General features: G+C 63.2%; 2 protein-coding genes across 2 annotated transcripts; both read right to left on the bottom strand.

Moving 5' to 3' along the window:
- Window positions 1–930: 930 nt before the first annotated feature.
- Window positions 931–4903, bottom strand: NUDT17 (nudix hydrolase 17). The gene is made up of 8 exons (XM_074164417.1): window positions 4821–4903; window positions 3647–3769; window positions 3375–3558; window positions 2893–2918; window positions 2687–2779; window positions 2451–2549; window positions 1258–1394; window positions 931–1161 (listed from the first exon to the last, which is right to left on the bottom strand). The coding sequence occupies exons 1-8, from the start codon at window positions 4890–4892 to the stop codon at window positions 948–950; spliced, it is 948 nt and encodes a 315-aa protein (XP_074020518.1). The 5' UTR covers window positions 4893–4903; the 3' UTR covers window positions 931–947.
- Window positions 4904–5077: 174 nt separating this feature from the next.
- On the bottom strand, window positions 5078–11757 carry POLR3C (RNA polymerase III subunit C). The gene is made up of 15 exons (XM_074164479.1): window positions 11705–11757; window positions 10968–11144; window positions 9726–9981; window positions 9200–9385; window positions 8971–9059; window positions 8284–8388; window positions 8011–8103; window positions 7769–7849; window positions 7422–7473; window positions 7262–7322; window positions 7007–7157; window positions 6795–6896; window positions 5663–5712; window positions 5416–5565; window positions 5078–5301 (listed from the first exon to the last, which is right to left on the bottom strand). The coding sequence occupies exons 2-15, from the start codon at window positions 11112–11114 to the stop codon at window positions 5220–5222; spliced, it is 1605 nt and encodes a 534-aa protein (XP_074020580.1). The 5' UTR covers window positions 11115–11144; window positions 11705–11757; the 3' UTR covers window positions 5078–5219.
- Between the last annotated feature and the right edge of the window lie 54 nt (window positions 11758–11811).

Raw genomic sequence — 11811 nt, forward strand, 5'->3', positions numbered from 1 at the left:
GGAGCCGCTGGGGTTCCAGCAGGAGCTGGACGGGGGCGGGGGGGTCTTGGCCTTCGAGCCGCTTCCTGGGGTTTTGGAACCTTGGGATTCCTGGAATCCCCCCCCCCGCCCTGCCGCAGGAGGGGATTCCTTCCCGGCGGGATCGTGCTGAGGTGTGGGGCTGGCTCCCCATGGGCTGGGATAATCGTCCCCCCTAATTCTGCTCCGCTTTATCCACAGCGAGGTGCGCCCAGCGAGGGACCCCAGTTCCCAGGCGAGGGACCCTGTTCCCCGGTGAGAGACCCCCACACCCCAGCGAGGGACCCCGATTCCTTGGCAAGGGACCCTGTTCCCTGGTGATGGACCCCAATTCCCTGGTGAGGGACCCTGTGCCCTGGTGAGGGACCCCGTTTCCTCATGGGGGACCTTGTTCCCTGGCAAGAGACCCCCACACCCAGCAAGGGGCCCCATTCCCTGGTGAGGGACCCCGTTCCCCAGCAAGGGACACGGTTTCCTGATGGGGGACCCTGTTCCCCGGTGAGGGACCCCCACACACCAGCGAGGGACCCGATTTCCCAGCAGGGGACCCTGGTGAGGGACCCCGTTTCCCTGTGAGGGACCCCCCCACTTCCCAGCAAGCCCAGCAGCTCCGCTCCAGGTACTGCCAGGGGGACACGTACCCCGCTCTGTTCCGAGCCACCCGACCCCTCGGAGCGATTTCCGTAACGAGCAGAGTCCTGTAACCCCAAAGAAACCCACCCAGAGGTTATGGGGGGGTCGGGGCAGGGGGGGCTGCAGTCTCAATGGGCTGATGGGTGCTGAGCCCCTGAGCCGTGTCCCCTCTGGGCCACCCCGCTGTCCCCTTCTCGCCCTTCCCGTGGCCGGCAGGGTTCGTGCCCACCTTCCTGCCCCCCGAGACCCACCCCGACCCCCTTCAACACGGACTCCAGTCCCTGTGGGGAGGAACTTTATTCCCTTCCGTGGGGCGGCGGGAGCGGGGTGACGCCACCCTCGGGCTGGCCCTGTCCCCCGTCCCCGAGGGACTCCAGGCAGAGCCGAAGGGCGAATTTGGTGCCGGTGCTGACGCGCTCCACGTCCTCCCCGTGGGCTGGCGCCGTGTTCAGGAGGGTGGCCGTGGGGAGCCGGGCGCTGCTGGAGCAGCCACCCCGCACCTCCGTGATGCTGAGAGGGGGGACACAAGGCCATCAGGGACAGGGCCATGGGGGTCCTGGGGCTCCCGCGCCCCCTTTCTCGCTGCCCCAGTGTCCCCGTCCTCACCTGACGGTGGCCGGCAGGTCCCTGGGGATGTTGGCCAAAGTCTCCTCTCCGTCCTCCGTGGCCGCGATGGCCTCCAGGATGGGGGGCTCCAGCCAGGCGAAGGCGCTCACCTCGCTCTCGCTGGGACGCATCCTGGCCTGGTCCCCAACCCGGCGCTCAGGGGAGGGACAAACCCCGGGGGGGACACCGGGACGTTGTCCCCAAACCTGGCACTTGGCAGAGGGATTTCTCCCCACCGTGGGGACAAACCAGGACGTTGTCCCCAGCCCGATGCTCAGGAAAGGGGACACACTGGGACGATGTCCCCAACTTGGTGCTCGGGAGAAGAACCTCCCCCTTGGGGACACACCGTGGTGATGTCCCCAACCTGGCACTTGGCAGAGGAATCCCCCCCCCCCGCCCGGGACACTGTCCCCAACCTGGCACTTGGGAGAGGGAGCAACCCCTGGGGACACACCGGGATGATGTCCCCAACCCAGCACTGAGGAGAAGAATCCCCACCTTGGGGACACACCAGGACATTGTCCCCAACCTGGCACTCAGGAGAGGGTCCCCCCTAGGGACACTGTCCCTAACCTGGCACTTGGGAGAGGGATCAACCCCTGGGGACACACCAGGACAATGTCCCCAACCCAGTGCTTGGGAGAGGGATCAACCCCTGGGGACATACCAGGATGTTGTCCCCAACCCAGCGCCGAGGAGAGGGATCAACCCTGAGGACACACTGGGATAATGTCCCCGACCCAGTGTTCAGGAGAGGAATCCCCCCTTGGGGACACGACGTGAGGATGTCCCCAGCTCCGTGCTCAGCATAGGGGACACACCGGGATGATGTCCCCAACTCGGTGCTCAGGAGAAGAACCACCCCCATGGGGACACACCAGGATGTTGTCCCCAACCTGGCACTCAGGAGAGGGTCCCCCCTAGGGACACTGTCCCTAACCTGGCACTCGGGAGAGGGATCAACCCCTGGGGACGCACCGGGACGATGTCCCCAACCCAGTGCCGAAGAGAAGGATCAACCCCTGGGGACGCACCAGGACGATGTCCCCAACCCAGCGCCAAAGAGAAGGATCAACCCTGAGGACACGCTGGGACAACGTCCCCGACCCCACGCTCAGGAAAGGGACCCCCCCCCCCTCTGCCCCCGCCATGGGGACACACGGTGACGATGTCCCCTGCCCCGCGCTCACCTCCAGCCGCTGGTGTGGCTCGTCGCAGAGGAGCAGCAGGTAGGTGACAACGTGGTGGCGGCGCGGCAGCCCCCGGCTCAGCATGGGCGGGTAGATGGACTGCGGGGAGAGGGGCTTTTGGGGACGGGAGGGGACCCCGGGGACACACACACACACACCCCCCCACCCCCCCCACCAGCACCCAGGGGTGCCCTTGGGGGTGCTGAGCCCCCCCCCCTCCCCGGGGAGGCCGTTACCTCCCAGAGGCCGAGCATCCTCCAGGAGAAGGTCCCCGGCTCCAGGCGCAGCCCCGTCTCCTCCTCCAGCTCCCGCAGCCCCACCTCCAGCAGCTTCGTACCCCCCCCCCCAAGAAAAGAAGGGTTGGGTTGGGGTGGGGGGGTCAGGGTGGACCCCCCCCAACTCACCCCATCCCTGTCACGTTGTCCCCACGTTGTCCCCTCACCTCTTCACCCGGCTCCATGTGGCCACCTGCAGAGGGATGGGGGGTTAGGGGCACCCCAAAGGAGCACCCCCCCCCCCAAAGGAGCCAGGCCCCCCTAAATGAGCCCCCCCCACTAAAGGAGTCAGCCCCCCCCCTAAAGGAGCCACCCCCCCAAAGGAGCCACCCCAAAAGAAGCCCCCCCCCAAAAGGAGAAAAGGAGCCCCCTCCCAAAGGAGCCACCCCCAAAGGAGCCACCACCCCCCCAAAGGAGCCATCCCCCCAAAAGGAGCCCCCCCAAAGGAGCCCCCCCCCCCAAAAGGAGCCCCCCCAAAAGGAGCCACCCCCCCAAAAGGATCCTCCCCCAAAGAAGCCCCCCCCAAAGGAGCTCCCCCCCAAGGAAGCCCCCCCCCCAAAAGGAGCCACAACCCCCCCAAAGTAGCCCCCCCCAAAGTAGCCAGCCCCCCCCCCCCCCCTCAAAAGAGCGACCCCCCCCAGGGACTCACCGGGTGGCACCCAGAGGCCGGGGAAGACGCTGAGGGTGGGGGCGCGGCGGGTGAGCAGGACGTGGCCAGTGCTGGCCCGCAGCAGCACGGCCACCCCCGCGGCCACCCCCCGGCCACCCAGCTCCCCGGGGACGGCCGCGTCCCCCCGCTCCCCCAGGAGCTTGGCGGGGCAGAAGGGGGGTCTCTGCGGGGAGAGGGGACAGTGAGGGGACATGGGGAGGGGGGGGTGACACCGGGGGGGAGGGGGGACACTGGGGGGGGGTGTCACCCACCTTGAGGAGGGCGGGGGTGGAGCCGGGGAAGGCCACGTCCGAGAGGAGGAAGTGGCCACGGGCCAGCCCGCAGCTCACCGTGGCCACGTCCTCCTGCGCCGCGCAGAAGGTGCCGGTGACACTCTGAGGGGGGGGGGACACACACGCAGAGAGAGGGGATGTGGCCACCATGATGGCCACTGCCATGGCCACCGTGATGGGCACCACGATGGCCACTGTGTGATGGCCACCACCACGGTCACCACGATGGCCACCGCCATGGCACCATAATGGGCACCACAATGGCCCCTGCAATGGCTACTGTCACGGCACTGTGGTGGCCACCACAATGGCCACCGTGATGGCCACCACCATGGCACTGTGATGGTACCATGATGGCCACTGCCATGGCACTATGGTGGCCACCATGACGGCCACAACCATGGCATTGTGGTGGCACCACGATGGCCACTACAATGGCTACCGTGATGGCCACTGCCATAGCCACCGTGATGGGCACCACAATGGCCACTGTGTGGTGGCCACCACGATGGCCACCGCCATGGCACCATAATGGGCACCACAATGGCCCCTGCAATAGCTACTGTCACGGCACTGTGGTGGCCACCACAATGGCCACCGTGATGGCATGATGGCCACCACCATGGCACTGTGATGGTACCATGATGGCCACTGCCATGGCCACCACCATAGCACCATGATGGCCACTGCCATGGCACTGTGGTGGCCACAATGGCTATCGTGATGGCATGCTGGCCATTGCCATGCACTGAGATGGCCACCACAATTGCACCATGATGGCCACAACCATGGCAATGTGGTGGCCACCATGATGGCACGATGACCACTGCCATGGCATTGTCATGGCACCGTGATGGCCACAACCATGGCACTGTGGTGGCCACCGTGATGGCATGCTGGCCATTGCCGCGGCACTGTGATGGCCACCACCGTGACACCGTGATGGCCACAACCACGGCACTGTGGTGGCCACCGTGATGGCTCAATGGTGGCCACGGTGGCCACCGCCAGACCCTCCTCGCACACGCAGGTCTCTGCCCGCCGCCCCCCCCCTCCGCCTTGTGCACACTCGTGTGAGGCCATTGTGCCCCCCCCCCTTGCACACTCACAGCTCTCCCTTGCACACTCACCCCCCCCCCCCCCCCCCCCGTACCTGCCCGAACCGCGCGGGTCCCCCGGCCCCGCCCCGCCTCACGTGCACCAGCACGCGCGCCATCCCCGCCATGGGCCCTTCCGGGAGGGGCGGGGCCTCTCCGGGGGAAAGGGGGCGGGGCCTAGCGGGTGAGCGCGCCCCCTGGCGGCGGCGGCGGCGGCAGCAGCCCCGGAGGACACCGGTACCACCCCCCCACTCCCCCCGGCCACCGCAGCCCCCCCACCACGGTGACACCGTCCCCAAGGGACCCCCCCGGGCAGCGTCAGCGGCTTCGGCTTTATTGTCCTCAACAGCACAAGCGCCAGCGTGTCCCCGTCCCCGTGTCCCCGTGTCCCGTCCCCCTGTGTCCCCGTCCCCGTGTCCCCGTGTCCCGTCCCCCCGTCGCCCCCCCCAGAACCCTCAGGGCTTCTTCACGGTGCTCTCGATGAAGGACTCCAGCACAAAGATGGTCTCATCCACCTGGTTCTCGCTGGCGTCGATCCTGGGGGACAGAGGGAGCGGTGGTGGGAGGGATGGCAGATGGTGGGGTCCCCCGTTGTCCCTCCTGTCCCCACGTCCCCCCCGTCCCGTCCCGTCCCGTCCCACCGCCGCTCACTTGTTGACGTTGCGTTTGAGGTTCTCCAGCTGCTGGCGCTCGGGGGCCGTGATCATCTCCTCGATCTCTTGCAGCTGGGCCTCCTCGGCGCCGGTGGCCTGCATGGACGCCAGGATGGCTTCCACCCGCTGCGACTTCTCCAGCAACCTCCTGGGGGGACAGGGGACAGGAACACGGTGGCTTCCTGTGTGTCCCCCACCCTCCCCCCCCAAACCCACCACCCGTCCTCGCGACGCCCCGCGCTCACTTGTTCTCCTTGGTCTCGTACTGGCGCCGTTCCATCAGGTTGGCCACGCTCTGGCGGGGGGGGGAGAAAATAGAAATGAGGTGGGGGGAGCGACCAGCAAACCCCCAAAATGGGTGGAGAAATGGGGATGTTGGTGCCGTCACCCCCCGGTGGCACCATCCAGGAGAGTCCCCAGGGGGGAGAAGGTGCTGTTACACCAAGCCATGTTGCTCCTGGGGCTGGGGGATGTGAGGGGACGCATGGGGGTGGCCCAACCCCCACGGTGGTTGGTGGAGGAGAACCATGCGTCGTCGTGGTGGTTGTTGTGGTGGAGAAGAACCACGCGTGGTGGTGGTGGAGGAGAAGGAGAACCATGCGTCGTCGTGGTGGTTGTTGTGGTGGAGAAGAACCACGCGTGGTGGTGGTGGAGGAGAAGGAGAACCATGCATGGTGGTGGTGGAGGAGAAGGAGAAGGACCACGCATGGTGGTGGTGAAGAAGGAGGAGAAGAACCATGCATGGTGGTGGTGGAGGAGGAGAAGGAGAAGGACCACACATGGTGGTGGTGAAGGAGGAGGAGAAGGAGAACCATGTGTGGTGGTGAAGGAGGAGGAGAAGAACCACGCGTGGTGGTGGTGAAGGAGGAGGAGGAGAACCATGTGTGGTGGTGAAGGAGGAGGAGAAGAACCACGCGTGGTGGTGGTGAAGGAGGAGGAGAACCACGTGTGGTGGTGGTGGAGGAGCAGAAGAACCATGTGTGGTGGTGGAAGAGGAGGAGGAGGAGAAGGAGAACCATGTGTGGTGGTTGTGGTAGAAGAGGAGAATAAGTACCACGCATGGTGGTGGAGGAGGAGAAGAACCATACGTGGTGGTGGTGGTGGAGGAGGGCATCATGGTGGTGTGGTGGAGGAAGAGAACCACGTGTGGTGGTGGTGATGCTGGTGCTGGAGAGCCACTGGGCTCCACCGCCTGGAGCAGGAGCACACTTGGGGGGGCCTGGCTTTCCCCCCCGGTTTGGGAACACTGGCGTGGATGGAGGCCACGTGGGGACCCAGCAGGGATCAGGCTGGTGCTGGTGGCGTTTGGGGACAGGAGGACCGAGCAGAGTCCCTGGCGGGTCTCGGGGAGCGTCCGTGGTGGTGACGGGGTCGTACCTTGTAGCACCTGTGCAGGAGCATCCGCGCCGAGGACGGGACGTTCACCGTGTAGAGGTAGAAGGTGCGGGACGGCGCGTGGTCGGGAGTCTTGGGAATCTCCTGCCGGTGGGCGAGAGAAGGAGAAGGACTTCACCGAGCAGCACGGCCCCACGAGGGGCTGGGGACAGAGCCGGTGTCCCACCGCTATCCCGCTGGGAAGCGCCCGTCACCTGCAGGGAGACGAAATTCTCCGACAGCATTTTGTAGAGCATCTCCTTGGCTTCCTTGGCTGGGATCATGGCAAAATCCTCCACCTGCTTCTGCTCCAGGTGCTTCTTCCGCAGGAGCAGGCGGAAGATCCTGGCGCAGCGGGAACCGAACCTGAGAGGGAGAAGGGAAAAAAGAGGGAAATAACTCGCCGGGCGGAAGCGAGAAAAGCTCCGGAAATCTTTCAAATCGCCGGGTTGGTTTTTTGGTTTTTTAACCTCTCCTCCACGATGGACTCCAGCGTTGCCGTGGCCAGCGACGCCAGGGCTTTGTGAAGATCTGGAGGAGATGAGGGTCAAGGGGTGACGGCGACACTCGGGGAGGGTTTCACGCGCTGGGTGGCAAAAGCCGGGGCGGGTGGTCCCGCACAAAGGATACTGACGGTGTACATGCCCCCGCCGCTGTCCCCGGATTTCCCCACGAATTCCAGCTGCCAGGAGAAACGCCAAGCTCAGCGCATCCCAAAGTAATCCAAAAATCTCGATTGTAACAAGTTAATACACAAATTTGAACCCCCCAAAAAATAATAAAATAACGTATCTCCCATCTTCACAGCCTGAAAGCATCGCGCGTATTTTTTAAGGCTTTTAAATATTGGTAGAAAAGTGTTTTTTTTCCTTCAATCCGAGCTCTCCCCAGCGAGGAGCCGCCAAACGAGCGGCATTTAACGACTTCAGGCAACAGGGTTTCAGGGTAGGAAAGCCCACCAGGTGTTTTTTTCTCACCGGGTCGTCTGCCAGGAGGGTGAGATACTGGTCCAGAACCTGCTTCACGATGTTGTATCCGGCCGGGAGAGACCTGAAAATCTACGGGAGGAAAAAAAGGAAAAAAAAAAAAAAACAAACCCAAAAAAAAGGGGGAGTAAAATGGAATAAGCGGCTTTTTTTTTTTTTTTTCATATCTACAGGGTTTGGTTTTTTTTACCCCCATCCAAACGCGGAGAAAAGCCTCAGGGGCAGGAACCCACCTCGTTGGAGGAGAGGGGTTGGGTGTAGGACGCGCCGGAGGACGTGGTGACTTCGCTCATCCGCAGCATCGTCCGCACTATTTCGCTGCTGGTCTGGGGGTTTTTTGGGAGGTGGTGGGGGGTGGGAAGAGAAGAAAATGGCCGTTGAGGTGATCCCGGGCTCTTCCAATGGGGGCCACCCCCGGAGCAGGGATGGACCCCCCCACCAATGTGATGACAACTCCTGCCCCGAGGCGGAGAGCGGCCGCCGGAGGGTTCTGAGGTGCCACCGACCTGGTCCATGCGGTTGGCCACGGCGCTGACGATCCCCTGGTCTCGGAAATGCTGGTGGAAGCGGTCGATGTTGACTTGCCAGTAAATGCCATCGTCGGGCGGGGGCTGTGACGGGGGGGGGGACAGTGAGAGAGAGAGAGAGAGAGAGAGAGGAGGCACAAAAGTGAGGGAGTGGCAGAACGGAGGGAAAAGGGGTCCCAAAAATGAGGGAAAAGGGGCCCCAAAAGTGAGGGAGCCCCAAAACCAAGGGAAAAGGAGCCAGAAAACTGAAGGAAAGGAACCCCAAAAGTGAGGGAAAAAGAGCCCTAAAACTGACGGAAAAGGAGCCCCAAAAGTGAAGGAGCCCCAAAACGGATGGAAAAGGAGCCACAAAACATGGAAAAGAAGCCACAAAATGGAGGGAGAGGAGCCCCAAAACGGATGGAAAAGGAGCTGCACAACTGAGGGAGCCCCAAAACCGAGGGAAAAAGAGCCCCAAAACTGCTCGTTTGGTTTCCCCAGGAGTAGGTGTCTGGGAAGACACTGGATCACTCGAGCCCGGGAGCTCGGAGAAGGACGAAGAGGAGGAGGAGGAGGAAGGAGCTCAGCCCTTGGCTGAGGGGACAGAGGCGCATCCCCAGCAAAGTTCCATGAGGGACACGGGCACGGTCCTGCCCCGCGGAGCCGTGGGCGACATTCCTTCAGTACCTCCGAGCTTTCTCCATCCTGCTTCTGCTTTTTAGCCTTGGGTTCACCTTCCTCTTCCTCGTCGCACGATCGTCTCCGCTTCCCTTTCCCTGCCAAGCAAAGATGACGGTGTTTGCTTTTAAAAAACCCTCTTGTCACCATCTCGGGTGAAGAGCGTGTGGCCGAGCGCTCCCCAAAGACCCCACCGACCATCCCGGAGCACCCAGGGTGACCCCGAGGGACTTCTCACCTACGAGGTTCAGCCTGGGCACCACGTACATGTCCTTCTCGTTGACGACCAACGTGGGGGCAGCGGGAGGGGGCGCATCGGGGCTCTGGGGGGTTTCGGGGACCAGCGGGCACCTCTGCACGAAGTGGGTGTCCGCCAGGCGCACAAAGGTGTTGGAGACATCGGTGTAATCCATGGTCTTCCCGTCTGGAGAAAGAGGAGAGAGACGGCGGCATCAAGCTCCGGGTTGTCCCTGTGGCTCCAGGGGATGAGGTGACGCTGTGGGACCCACAAAACAAGCTGCTGGGGGGCTGTTTTGGGGGTGGGGGTGGGGCAACATTTATCACCCCTTTGGCAGCGAGGCCGCTTTGGGTGGCTCCTTCTCCAAGTTCACGGCCAGTTTTCCACCGTAGCGTGGCCCAAAGAGCCTCCGGTACCATGTTCACCGAGCAAAAACTGGCCTCCGGCAAACGCCGCTCCTCCTCCCGCTCCCAGATCCCTGGGGTTGGTTTTTTTTGGTTTTTTTTAAGGGAGAGGAGATTCCCACCTTCCATGGTCTCGGTCAGCCTGTCGGCCACCTTCCTCACCACCGCGCTCATCGTCATCTTGCCGTTGAGGAGCAGCTCCTCCACGATGAGCTCGCCCGTGTCGCTGTAGAGGGTCTTGGCGGTGTAGATGTAGCGCGGGTAACGCAGGATCCGCAGGACCCGCTTGCACTGGGCCTCGTACTCCACGAAACCCCGTTTCTGCAGCTGGTACGTCACCAGGTTGTGTTGGATGAGGACGCAAAGGGCTTTTTTAACCTGCTCGGGGCAGAGCGGGGCTCGGTTACGCGATGGAGAACCCCACACTATGCTCACGGTGGCCACGGAGCTTTTCCTCCCTGTGCAGGTCCCGCTGTGACCCTCCCCTCTGCTGGTTTCTGCCACCAGCTTGTCCCCTGAGCGTCACCTCCATCCCTCCGGACTCTATTCCCTGCCTTTGCTCCCTACGGAGAAGTCAGAGTTACTTTAATCCTTCCCAAACTACTTCTTAACCATCTCTCCTGCTGCAGAAAACCAACCAGGGAGGTCACCTTCCCCCTCTGCTCTGCCCTGGGGAGGCCCCACCTGGAGCACTGGGACCAGTTCTGGGCTCCCCAGTTCCAGAAGGACAGGGAACTGCTGGAGAGGGTCCAGCAAAGGGCTACGAGGATGATGAGGGGCCTGGAGCATCTCTCTGATGAGGAAAGGCTGAGGGACTTGGGGCTTTTGAGTCTGGAGAAGAGAAGGCTGAGGGGGGATCTGATCAACGCCTGGAAATACTTCAAGGGTGGGTGTCAGGAGGATGGGGCCAGGCTTTTTCCAGTGGTGCCCAGTGACAGGATGAGAGGAAACGGGCACAAACTTGAATATAAGAAGTTCCATCTCAACATGAGGAGGAACTTCTTTCCTGTGAGGGTGGCAGAGCCCTGGAAGAGGCTGCCCAGAGAGGTGGTGGAGTCTCCTTCTCTGGAGACATTCAAACCCTCCTGGACACGTTCCTGTGGGACCTGCTCTGGGTGACCCTGCTCTGGCAGGGGGTGGGACTGGGTGATCTCCAGAGGTCCCTTCCATCCCCATAGCATTCTGTGATTCTGAAACCTGATTTATTTTATAAGCAGCAAGGGGCTCATTTGTCCTTCCCAAGGTTTTCCTACTTCTTCAGGAGCAGCAGCGGCGATGACTGGCAGCTGGGGCTGACACCGGAGCGATCCAGGCTGCGTTATCTCACCGAGGCTCCAGCCGCCGGGGGTGGGTTTGAGCCGTACCTGATCCAGCACCAGCCCCGTCTCGTTGACGATCATCCGCAGCGGCTGGGGGCCCGTCCTGATCAGATAAGTCCCGATCTTCTCCACGATCTCCCCAAAATGTTCTTGCAGCAGGAGGGAACACAGCTTTATTTCCGCCTGAGTCATCTCGACGGCAGATTAAACCACCCGGTGGTGCTGGGGAAGAAGCGCTGGGGTTATTACGGCTGTTCTGGGGGGCCTGGGGAGGGTGGGGGCCACCCAGGGAATCCCATTTGTGCTCCCTCCAAAACTGGAGGGAGGTCTGGCGGGAGACCCAGTCCCGAGTGAAACCAGCCCCTCGGGCTGCAGCAGGGGGGAGATGGAGAGGGGACGGACACACTGTGGCACACAGCTGGTCCCTCTGTCCCCTCCCGGGGGATGGCAGCCTTGTCACAGGGGTCCCTGCGTGTGTCCCCCCCCCCCCCCAAAAAGGGGCAGCCGTGTCAGAGGGGTCGGGGTCCCTGTGTCCCTTCCCAGGGGATGGCCGCCCTGTCAGAGTGTACTCGCCCCCTCCCAGGGAGGATGACAGCCCTGTCACAGGGTTCCTCCCACCCAAGGGGCAGCCATATCAGGGGGGTCGGGGTCCCTGTGTCCCCTCCCAAGTGCGATGCTCCCCCCACCCCCACCCCGAGGACTGGGATCGTTTCAGAGGGGTCGGGGTCCCTGTATACCCTCCCGGGGGACAGTCGGAGGGGAGCCGCCAGGCCCTCACTCACCCAGGCCCAGCCTAAGCCCATGCGGCCACCATGGCAACCGGCACTTCCGGTTCTCCTCCCGCTAACTTCCGGTCTCCCCAGCGTCGCCGCGCCTGGTTGGCCCATCT

The sequence above is a fragment of the Numenius arquata genome, chromosome 27, assembly GCF_964106895.1.
Source record: "Numenius arquata chromosome 27, bNumArq3.hap1.1, whole genome shotgun sequence".
Taxonomy (NCBI): Eukaryota; Metazoa; Chordata; class Aves; order Charadriiformes; family Scolopacidae; genus Numenius; species Numenius arquata.

Coding starts and splice junctions, on each gene's coding strand:
- NUDT17 (XM_074164417.1), bottom strand. CDS start 4,892: ATGGCGGGGATGGCGCGCGTGCTGGTGCACGTGAGGCGGGGCGGGGCC. Junction 3,559..3,646: donor CCACCCCCGCCCTCCTCAAG/GTGGGTGACACC, acceptor CTCTCCCCGCAG/AGACCCCCCTTCTGCCCCGC. Junction 2,550..2,686: donor GGATGCTCGGCCTCTGGGAG/GTAACGGCCTCC, acceptor CTCTCCCCGCAG/TCCATCTACCCGCCCATGCT.
- POLR3C (XM_074164479.1), bottom strand. CDS start 11,114: ATGACTCAGGCGGAAATAAAGCTGTGTTCCCTCCTGCTGCAAGAACAT. Junction 9,386..9,725: donor GCTGACCGAGACCATGGAAG/GTGGGAATCTCC, acceptor CTCTTTCTCCAG/ACGGGAAGACCATGGATTAC. Junction 7,474..7,768: donor CCCTCCTGGCAGACGACCCG/GTGAGAAAAAAA, acceptor TTCTCCTGGCAG/CTGGAATTCGTGGGGAAATC.